The sequence below is a fragment of the Erinaceus europaeus genome, chromosome 4 (assembly GCF_950295315.1).
Source record: "Erinaceus europaeus chromosome 4, mEriEur2.1, whole genome shotgun sequence".
Taxonomy (NCBI): domain Eukaryota; kingdom Metazoa; phylum Chordata; class Mammalia; order Eulipotyphla; family Erinaceidae; genus Erinaceus; species Erinaceus europaeus.
In genome coordinates, this window is record NC_080165.1 from 22,865,987 (window position 1) to 22,877,429 (window position 11,443).

An 11,443-nucleotide genomic window follows, 5' to 3' on the forward strand; every position below is an offset into this window, starting at 1 on the left:
TTTTTGTTTTGTCAGTCTGGCTAAAGGTTTGTCGATTTTGTTTACTCTTTCAAAGAACCAACATTTACTTTCATTGATCTTTTGTATGGTTTTCCTATTCTCAATGTTATTTATTTCTGCCCTAACTTTAGTGATTTCTGTCCTTCTGGTTGCTTTAGGATTCCTTTGTTGTTGTTCTTCTAGGTCTTTAAGATGTGCAATCAGGCTGTTTATTTGTGCCTTTTCTTGTTTCCTAAAGTGTGCTTGTATAGCTATGAACTTCCCTCTTAGGACTGCTTTAGCTGTGTCCCAAATATTTTGATAGCTTGTGTCTTCATTTTCATTGAACTCTCGAAACATTTTGATTTCTTCCTTGTTTTCCTCTTTGACCCAGAAGTTGTTAAGAAGTGTACTGTTGAGCTTCCACATTTTGGGACTGTTACTAATTTTTGTTGATTGTTAAGTGTTAGTTTAACTTCACTGTGGTCTGAGAAGATGCTTGGGATGATTTCAATGCTCTTGAATTGGCTGATGCTGTCTTTGTGGCCTAACATATGGTCTATCCTTGGGAATGACCCATGTGGATTTGAGTAAAATGTGTATTCCAGTTTCTTGGGATGAATCACTCTGAAAATGTCCAATAGTTCTAGTTTATCTATCTCTTCATTTAGCTCCCTTATGTCTTTATTGATTTTCTTCCTGGATGATCTGTCAAGCTGAGAGAGTGGGGTGTTGAAGTCCCCTACTATGATTGTGTTCCTGTTAATATATTGCTGTAGCTCTTTCAGTAGAAGTTTGATGTATTTAGATGGCTTCTCATTGGGTGAATAGATGTTAATAATTGTTAAGTCCTCTTGATGGACTGATCCTCTGAGCATTAAGTAGTGTCCATTCCTATCTTTTTTAATCTTATCTATTTTAAAGTCTATCGTGTCAGATATGAGAATAGCTGTTCCTGCCCTTTTTGGTGGGCAGTTGGCTTGTATGATAGTTTCCATCCTTTTGCTTTGAGTCTGTGTTTGTCTTGTTGAGTTAGGTGGGTTTCCTGTAGACAGCATATTGTAGGGTTGTGTTTTCTGATCCATCTTCCTACTCTATGTCTTTTAATAGGTGAATTCAGGCCATTTACTTTTATTGATATCAAAGATTGAAGATATTTTAACGCCATTCTTGTAGAGTTTTAGAGTGTTTTGATATATGTCCTATTTGTGGTGGTCTGGTTGTTTATAGGAGACCTTTCAGAACTTCTTTCAGGGCAGGCTTGGTGATGGTTGATTCCTTCAACTGTTGCTTGTCTGAGAAGGTTTTGATGCCTCCATCTAGTCTGAATGACAATCTAGCAGGATATAGTATTCTTGGCTGAAAGCCTTTCTCATTGAGCACTCGATAGATATCTTGCCATTCTCTTCTGACCTGTAGTGTTTGTATGGAGAAGTCTGCTGCTAATCTTATGGGTTTTCCTTTGTAGGTGACTCTTTGTTTTTCTCTTGCAGCCTTCAGGATCCTTTCTTTATCCTTATTCCTTTCCATTCTAAGTATGATATGTCTTGGTGTCTTTAGGTCTGGGTTAATTCTGTTTGGGACCCTCTGGGCTTCTTGAATCTTTATGTCTTTGATGTTGTCTAGACTAGAGAAGTTTTCAGCTATTGTGGCCGGGAAAATGCTTTCTTCCTCTCCTTCTCTTTCTTCCTCTGGTATTCCAATAATGCGTATATTGTTTCTTTTGAAGTCATCCCATAGGACTCTGTTGTTGTTTACAGCATCTCTTAATCTCTTTTTGAGATCTGTTACTTCTTTTTTAGTTGTCTCTAATTCATCCTCTATCTTGATAATTCTGTTTTCAGCCTCATAGATTCTATTCTCTCTGCCCTCTACTGTTTTCTGGAGTTCATCTATTTTGTTGCCCTGCTCTAATACTGTTTTAGCTTGTTCAGCTAGTTGCCTTCTTAGCTCAGCGATTTCAGCTTTCAGCTCTCTAATAACCATAAGATAATTAGTATTTTATTCCATATTCTCATTTGTTGTTCCTGCATTTCTGATTACAATTTTTTCAAATTCTTTACTCACTCCTGTTATTATTTCCTTAGCTAATGTTTGGATGTTGAACTCGTTGTTTTGTGCTTCACCCTCTGGAGGACTTTTAGCTGGACTCTTGTCCTGGTTCGATTCTCCAATATTTTTTCTTGTTGTTTTAACCATTTTATATATTATGAGTTCCCTTTATCAGTACTTTTCAAATTATTGATCACTATTGCCTGGATTGACTTGTGTCTAAGTAAGTTAATTAAAGGGTTCACAGTGGTGGAAGTTAACAGTTGTTTCAATCACTGAGTTGGAGCTCAGTGGTTTAAAAGCCTCTTTTTTTTTTCTTTCTTCCCTGTAGGCTATGGGAGCCTGAGGGCTTTTAAACTATCAATAGGCTTCTTAGCTTAATCACTGACTGCTGACCAAGAGATAAAGCAGGGTGTGGCAGAGATAATCCAGTGGTTATGCAAAGAGACTTTCACAGCCCCTCAGCTATGCCACTGAGGTATAGGTCTTCTCCTGAGTTTCCTGGTTAGATCTCTGTCCCCTGGTGTCCCTCTGTGTCGCTGCTCCAGATTCTGAGGGTAGTAGCAATGGAGACTCAGAGTTGCACTTGGTGAGTCTCTGGGGAGTCCTCTCCTCCCTTCAGCTGTTCCCTTGTTGGTGGAGCAGACTGGAGGTGGTGCCTCAACTGATAAACTGCTGAACTGTTAGCAGTCACTTAATCTCTCCTTAGGCCCCTCTCTCCTCTCTGTCACCAGCCACGCGTGTTTGTACTCACGGGTGATTTACTGGGTTCCTGTGGTCATTCTAGTCCTGTCTTGTTTCGGTCCAGGTGGTCTCCTTTGGTATTCCTAGTTGATCCGGGAGAGGAGAGGAGAGAAAGCGATCTGCTGCTCGTAGCTCCGCCTCCCAAGTTTTATTTATTTTAATTATTTATTTATTCATGAGAAAGATAGGAGAGAGAGAGAGAAAGAACCAGACATCACTCTGGTACATGTGCTGCCAGGGATTGAACTCAGGACCTCATGCTTGAGAGCACAATGCTTTATCCATTGTGTCACATCCTGGACCACAAACTCTTTGTTTTTCATTAAAAAAAAAAAAAAGTGTTTTGACAGAGGAGACAGCACAGTGGTTATGCAAATACTTTAATCCCTGAAGCTTCAAAGTCCCGGGCTCAGTCCCCTGTACCAACATAAGCCAGAGCTGGTCAGTGCTCTGGTCTCTGTGTTTTCATGCTCTTGCTCTCTCTTCCTCTCTTCCTCTCTCTCTCTCTCTCTCTCTCTCTCTCTCTCTCTCTTCCTTTCTCTCTTCCTCTCTCATTAAAATAAGTTATATATATTTAAAGACATTCATTTTAATTTGTGACTAATAGTATGCTATAAGATTGTAATACTACAATGTATAGTTAGTTCCACACCCACCTCCCAAAGATAACCACTGTATTTCTCACAAGCCTTAATAGTTTGCTTGCCTTTCTTTCTTTCTTCCTTTCTTTCTCTCTTTTTCTTTCTTTCCTTCTTTCGTTTCTTCCTTTCTTCCTTTTTATTTTCCTAGTTTATATATATCAAATCTCTAAAGTTCACTTATGAATGAAACCATCTGGTAGTTAAAAAGACATTCTTAAAAATTTAATTCTGCGAGGCCCCGGCTCCCCACCTGCAGGGGAGTCACTTCACAAGCGGTTAAGCAGGTCTGCAGGTGTCTATCTTTCTCCCCCCTCTCTGTCTTCCCCTCCTCTCTCCACTTCTCTCTGTCCTATCCAACAATAATGACATCAATTAACAACAACAATAATAAATACAACAATAAAACAACAAGGGCAACAAAAGGGAATCAATAAATGTTTTAAAAATTAATTCTGGGCGGGGGTAGATAGCATAATGGTTATGCAAAGAGGCTCTCATGCCTGAGGTTCAGAAGTCCCAGGTTCAGTCCCCCACACCACCATAAGCCAGAGCTGAGCAGTGCGCTGGTGTTTCCCTCTTTTTCTTTTCTTTTTTTTTTTATTTTATTTATTTTTACTTATTTATTTTTAACCAGAGCACTGTTCAGCTCTGGCTTATGGTGCTGTGGGAGATTGAACCTAGGACTTTGGAGCCTCAGGCATGAGAGTCTGTTTGCATAACCATTATGCTATCTACCCTCCGCCTTCCTCTCTTCCTCTCTCTCTCTCTCTCCATCTTTCTCAAAAATAATTAGAATATTTTAAAAAATTAATTCTTCCCACTAGGTCTATTATGGTGGCTCAGTGCCTGCACAATCCCACTGTTCCCAGCATCCTTTTATTTATTAATTTTGATAGATGATGAGAAAGAGAGAGGAAGAGAGAGTCAGAGAAGGGGGCACCTGCAGCACTGCTCCACTGCTTGTGAAGCTCCCCTGCAGGTGTGGACTGGGGGCTTGAATCCTGGACACATGGCAGCATGTGTGGTCTATGAGCTGTGCCACTGCCTGATCCTCTAAAAAAAAAAACATTTTAAGGGAATCGGGTGGTAGTATAGCGGGTTAAGCGCACTGGGCGCAAAGTCCAAGGACCAGCGTAAGGATCCCGGTTTGAACCCCCGGCTCCCCACCTGCAGGGGAGTCGCTTCACAAGCAGTGAAGCAGGTCTGCAGATGTCTATTTTTCTCTCCCCTCTCTGTCTTCCCCTCCTCTCTCCATTTCTCTCTGTCCTATCCAACAACGACGACGACATCAATAACAACAACAATAAAAACTATAATAAAACAAGGGCAACAAAAGGGAATAAATAAATAAATAAATATTTAAAAAAAAAACTTTTAAAAGAATATTCTAGGTAAAAGCAGTACATAGCCTCATAGGGATCTATGAAGGGGACTTAAAGACACCAGATGCCAAAGCCAAGATGTATCCTGACCGCATCTGTGACTGGGCAGGTATTTCAGACAAACCTCTTGATTAAATGTGTGTGCCCTGCTATTGCCTTCTGCCCACTTCCTGGGCCTGGAAGCTAAGAGAAGCTGGTGGTTACTCTTGTAAGTGCTCTCTCACTGCATCTGCTCACTCCTGAGATAACTGGAGCTCCAGAATGAAGGGTGCAGTTCAATGCACAGTAGATGCCCACTCGGCTTCCAAGCTATGACAGCGGTGATGTAAGAGGGAGAGCGGATGAGGCCTGCGGGAACCCTCTGTGCTGGCTCTCAGCTTTTCTGATAAACTGCAAAGATTCCAAAATAGAGAGTCTATTTAAACTGAAAAGAAAATACACAAGGCTTTCCCTCCCATAGTCATAAACTCATTTATGAAGTAATCTGTGCAAATAAATGAAGAATGGTCATACTTATGAATCACGCATGAACAGAGATTCATTCTAAATAATCATTAAATATTATGTGAGATTTGAAAAGTTGTTGACTTATTTATGATATGGAATTTTTTTATCTCTTTATTGGGGGACTAATGTTTTACATTCGACAGTAAATACAATAGTTTGTACATGCATAACATTTCTCAGTTTTCCACATAATAGTACAATCCCCACTAGGTCCTTTGCCATCCTTTTTGGACCTGTACTCTCCCCCTACCCACCCCAGAGTCTTTTACTTTAGTGCAATACACCAATTCTGGTTCAGGCAGGAAGTCTCTCTCTTATTTTTAAGTTTCTAGTGCCAGGGCTCGTGCAAATGCAGTATCACTGCTTCTGGGACTTCTTCACTCTTCCTACTTTATGTCAGGAGAGGGAGAGGGGAGCGCACAGCACCACTCCGCCATCCTTGAAGCTTCTTCTGTTCCTGTGGTGCTATCATGTGATGCTGGGGCTTGAACTTGAGGCCTAGCACATGATAAGGCTTGAATCCTATCTGATTAGCTCTCTTCTGGTGCCTGCAGAAATCTCTTCAACCTGTCATTGATTAAGAAGAAATCTGGAATGGACTGACAGGTCCAGTATGGTAGTTTTGTGGGAAAAAAATAAACCAAAAATAGGACATGTGCGTGTGAAGCCAGCACTATACTTCCAGAAAATCAGATTGTTTGTACTTGGAGATCCTTCTGGTGCTGAGCATTGGGTGATGAAAGAGAGCTTTGGCTTTAGTCTTCAAATATTTTAGAATTCTATGTATTCCCTGGGGATCTATGATTTCTGTTTTTCAGTGAAAGGTATTGAAAAGATCTGTGTGCATACACACACACGACAGAGAGAAGACAGGCTGAGAGCAGCAGCCTGGGCAGAGCAGTGAGAGGACCCCACCTCAGTGGCCAGTTCCTCCACCCTGGGGCCTGAAAGCCTCTTGGGGCAAGTTCTGCATGGCAGGGCTGAGCTTTTCCCAGGATGCGCTTTGTCTGGAGCTCAGCCAGTCCTCCTGCTGATCCAGCCAGGATAGGGCCATCAGGTGGAGGAGTAGACTGGGGAGGGTGTGCCTGGTGAAATGGTGGTTGCTGAGTCCTGAGCCAGAGCCAGGAGGGGGGTCTCCATAATTCCGTGACTAGTGGGGATGTCTGGTGCAGTGTGGCTCCTGGGGGCAGGGGACACCAGACACTGGCCTATCCTCAGAGCATCTGGGGCTTCCTTCTCCTGGTCGGCAGACCCCTGACCCAGCTGCTCTCTCCCTCCATCTTGCAGGATGAAGATGAGACGCTACAAGCTCTTTCTCATGTTCTGTATGGCCGGCCTGTGCCTCATCTCCTTCCTGCACTTCTTTAAGACCCTGTCCTACGTCACCTTCCCCCGAGAACTCGCCTCCCTCAGCCCGAACCTCGTGTCCAGCTTCTTCTGGAACAATGCCCCCGTCACACCCCAGGCCAGCCCGGAGCCCGGGGCCCCGGACCTCCTGCGCACCCCACTCTATTCCCACTCGCCCCTGCTTCAACCGCTGCCGCCAAGCAAGGCCACCGAAGAGCTGCACCGGGTGGACTTTGTGCTGCCCGAGGACACCACCGAGTATTTTGTTCGCACCAAGGCCGGGGGCGTCTGCTTCAAGCCAGGCACGAAGACGCTGGAGAAGCCCCCAGCAGGGCGGCCTGAGGAGAAGGCCGAGGGTGGGGAGGGCTCCTCCGCGCGGGGGCCGGGCCGGAACATGCTGAGCACCCGGGAGCGGCCGGGGGGCCGTGGGGGCACGCGTCGGAAGTGGGTGGAGTGCGTGTGCCTCCCCGGCTGGCACGGGCCCAGCTGCGGGGTGCCCACGGTGGTGCAGTACTCCAACCTGCCCACCAAGGAGCGCCTGGTGCCCCGGGAGGTGCCGCGGCGCGTCATCAACGCCATCAACATCAACCACGAGTTCGACCTGCTGGACGTGCGCTTCCACGAGCTGGGCGACGTGGTGGACGCCTTTGTGGTGTGCGAGTCCAACTTCACGGCCTACGGGGAGCCGCGGCCGCTCAAGTTCCGGGAGATGCTGACCAACGGCACCTTCGAGTACATCCGCCACAAGGTGCTGTACGTCTTCCTGGACCACTTCCCGCCCGGCGGCCGGCAGGACGGCTGGATCGCCGACGACTACCTGCGCACCTTCCTCACCCAGGACGGCGTGTCCCGGCTGCGCAACCTGCGGCCCGACGACGTCTTCATCATCGACGACGCTGACGAGATCCCGGCCCGAGACGGCGTCCTCTTCCTCAAGCTTTACGACGGCTGGACCGAGCCCTTCGCCTTCCACATGCGCAAGTCGCTCTACGGCTTCTTCTGGAAGCAGCCGGGCACCCTGGAGGTGGTGTCGGGCTGCACGGTGGACATGCTGCGGACGGTGTACGGGCTGGACGGCATCCGCCTGCGCCGCCGCCAGTACTACACCATGCCCGACTTCCGCCTCTACGAGAACCGCACAGGCCACATCCTGGTGCAGTGGTCGCTGGGCAGCCCCCTGCACTTCGCAGGCTGGCACTGCTCCTGGTGCTTCACGCCCGAGGGCATCTACTTCAAGCTCGTGTCGGCCCAGAATGGGGATTTTCCCCGGTGGGGCGACTATGAGGACAAGCGGGACCTCAACTACATCAGGAGCCTGATCCGCACCGGGGGCTGGTTTGACGGCACGCAGCAGGAGTACCCGCCTGCCGACCCCAGTGAGCACATGTACGCCCCCAAGTACCTGCTCAAGAACTACGAGCAGTTCCGCTACCTGCTGGACAACCCCTACCGAGCTCCCCGGAGCACGGCCGCCGGCGCCGGCAGCAGGCACGGCAAGGGCCCCGAGGCCAGGTTGCCCAACAGGGGCAGAGCAGAGGTGGTGGAAGGCCAGGGCCGCTGATACTGAGGGTCAGTGGCAGGCCAGGGGGCAGCCGCTGCCTCTCGGGTAATTACTCCTCCTACTTTCAGGGGAATGCTTCAGGGGCCAGGGAATGGATGCGTGGGGGGGGGGGTGTCTCCCCTCCTCAAGCCTCTGTGGCTAAGGGCTGAGAGCTGGGAAAGCAGCCTTCCTCGCCAGCAGAAGGGACTATGCCCTCTGGATTCTCAGATGCTCAGAGTGCTGTGGCCACAAGGTGTCTGCAGAGTGCCTGACGGTTACTGGGGAGCCTGGGCTTGGACAAGGTGGGGAAGGGAGCCAGCAGGAACTCCCCAGGGTGGCCATGCTCCCACCAAGGAAAAGTCCCTCAGTTGGCATCCTGGGGCTTCAGGCTGCAGTGCAATTGGGGAGGGGGGGTTGCCAGGATGTTGAGGGGCTCTGTAAATAGATGTATTTGGCTCCAGGAGGAGGAGGGGACCCAAGGTGGCAGGGGTAGGGATGACATCTGGTGGCAGGGAGGTCCTGCGGTGCACATCTGTCACCCACCACCACCACACACACTGTTCTGCTGCTCAGCTGGCTTATGCACGGGACCTGAGGATGCCCTGAGAGTCTTTCGGGGTCCAAACTAGGCCCTGACATTCCTTCTTATTTTTCTGTTGCTCTCTTGTGGGCTGCCCTTTAGCCCTTGTGAGGCCCTGGGTCCAGCGAGAGCATGGAAGGGAACCCAGAGGCTAGACTGCCTGATAGGTGGGACCTGGAGTCTAGTGGGGGGTGGGGAGGTCTCCTACACACCTTCCTGTTGGGACTCACAACATCCCCTCTCTCTCTCACAATAGGCATGGGGAGTCCCCCTTGTGCCCTCCTTGGGACTGGCTGGGGTCCCGGAAGGGAATGTATGGCTGTCCTGTACCCCAGAGGGTTCAGACCAGTTGTATGTCCACTCATGCTTGGAGGGGTGGAGGTGTGAGGGTTAGAGAATGTATTCAGACCAGAGTTTGTTTTACAATGGTTTTAGCTGGACAGGCTGTTTCCAGCCTGGAGGGGCTGGGACTCACTGGCTCAGGAAGCACCCACACTTTGCTGTTGAGGGCGGAGACAGTGATGGCAATGACGTCTGGCCACACTTCATTGGCCGGGATATGGGCACATGATCACAAGGAGCTGCAAGGGCGGCTGGGAGATGCAGTCTGGGCTGCAGTGAGCCCAGCATTGACTGGAGTTCTGTCCTTGAGAAGGCTGATGTACATAGAAGCCAAGAAGAGGAGAGGGGAGAGCATAGGAAAGGCTGATGCAGAGCTCCTGTAATAAGTTGTACTTCCCCCTTCACTACCAGCCTGGGATTGGGTACAGTGAGAGAACCCCCTCTCCCCTCAGCCCCTTGGGGTGTCCACCTTGTGCCTCAAGAAGACCACCTGTGGAATGGGACATGTCTGCGTGTGTGTATTTATGGGCATGGGTGCATGCTTGGTGTGTACTCATACGTGTCTGTGTCAGTGTGTCCTGTATATATATATGCTTGCGTGTGGGTGCGGGAGTGGGGCCCAGAAACTCCCCTTCCCTGGGACCAGAAGCCTGTGGCTACACCTCCTGCAGTTCTCCCCAATGACAGAGGCAGAAGGCCCCTGGGGAACCCAGGAAGCCAGGCTGGAGGGAGGTGGGATCTGTCTTTCTGTCTTTTAGTCCAAGGAATGAGAATCTTTCTAGCCTGAGGGCTGGACAGCTGAGAGTGTACTACCTCCCAATCCCCTTAGCCCCTACCACATTGTTCCACCTCCCCACCCCTAACTTGCAGCAGGAAGTTTATTCTGGTTGTTTACTGGGGCTTTCCTGAGGGGCCCTGGGGGTGTTTGGGGATGGCAGGTGCTGTGCAGCCTAGGGAACTGTCTGTCAAACATCCTAGGATGGGCCGGCGTCAAATAGGCTGAGAGGGCTCTGCTGTCCCCTCCCCTTTCCCTCCTATCTAAGGGGTGCTTCTGAAGGACCCACCTTGGAGTGACAGCCCCCCCCCCCCCGTTCCTCTTGGGGCTTCAGAGTGACTCAGGAAGTCAGAGTGTCCTTGTGTCCCTAGGACCACCCAGGCCAGGGCCAGCCCCCTAAGCTCATCCCCAGAATGGCCAGTCCCTAGGGGCCCCTGCTTCGGGCCTGAGCCTGAACCCCTGACAGCTTCCTCCTATGCCCCTGGTACTTTCAGCTGCTGTAGGAACTCCCTCTCTCTAGGCTGGCAGGGACCCCTGGTCTTCTGTTCAGCCCAGGGATGGGAAAGGAAAGGGGGAGGTGTTAAGCCTTGCCAGACCTCCACCCCTTAGACCCAGAGCTCAGTCAAGGTCACCTCCAAGAGGATACCTGGCCTTCAGGTGGAGAGGGATGGGAGCCACAGTGTGAGGCTGAAGAGTTTCAAATATAATTACATCAAACACTGGCAACTTGGGGGGAGGACTGGGAGGAAACCTTGGGTCACCCCCCAATACGAAGGCAAACCAAACTGTGAATGTGAGTGTGGTGTGCTGCTGGCCCTGTCACTCTGTCCAGATATCACTCCCTGGGCCCCACAAACTGACCGCTAGACTGGAGATGCAGTCCATCCGCAGGCGTGTCACGTGTCTGCTCCCAAGGGGCAGGTTTGGACGAGCTCGGGGGACACAGGTGACTGGAGCGGGAAGCAGGACTCGCTCAAACAGAAAGCAGGGCCCTGGGAAATGTATCATTTAAGGACATCAATAATAGTATTATTATTTTTTTTGTAAGAGGAAAAAAATCAATATGTACATCCTGAAATCATTTTCTCTGTAAATGATTGGATTTCATTTCACCCTTAAAGGGATGCATAAAGGAGAGGATAATGTTAATAATAAAAAAGAAGGAAAAACAGCTACAGAGCCTGAAGGGTGTGTGTGTGTGACCAGTTTGCAGCGCATAGGGACAGGGAGGGAGGGCACGGGGCTGGGCTTTATTGAAGGATCAGTTTGCAGCGCATAGGGACAGGGAGGGAGGGCACGGGGCTGGGCTTTATTGAAGACACCCTTGCAGCTGGCTAGAGCTGGGTGTGTGGGCTTGCAAGTCCTTGAGAACCGGAAGAGGGGGAAGGAGCTGGGTGGAAGTCAGAAAATGGAAGGGGCCTGGGATTGGGGTATCCCTGGCCCCAGTGGGTGATCTAGATGAGGGCTGCTGTGCTTCTGGTGAGAGGTCTGGGTTCTCCCACAAACACCCCACAGCAGTGATTGGCCTCTGGTCACCTGTCAGATCTCAGACCC

At 49.4% G+C, this 11,443-nt stretch overlaps 1 protein-coding gene across 5 annotated transcripts in view; it reads left to right on the plus strand.

Annotated features, from left to right (window-relative positions):
• The window catches only part of MGAT3 (beta-1,4-mannosyl-glycoprotein 4-beta-N-acetylglucosaminyltransferase), a 67,221-nt gene extending 56,159 nt beyond the window's left edge, over positions 1-11,062 (plus strand). For all 5 annotated transcript variants that reach the window (XM_060188988.1, XM_060188989.1, XM_060188987.1 and 2 more), the window contains one exon: positions 6,593-11,062. In XM_060188988.1, coding sequence (XP_060044971.1) covers positions 6,594-8,213 — 1,620 coding nt within the window. In that variant the 5' untranslated portion in view covers position 6,593 and the 3' untranslated portion in view covers positions 8,214-11,062. The remainder of the gene's footprint in view (positions 1-6,592) is intronic.
• Positions 11,063-11,443: the final 381 nt, after the last annotated feature.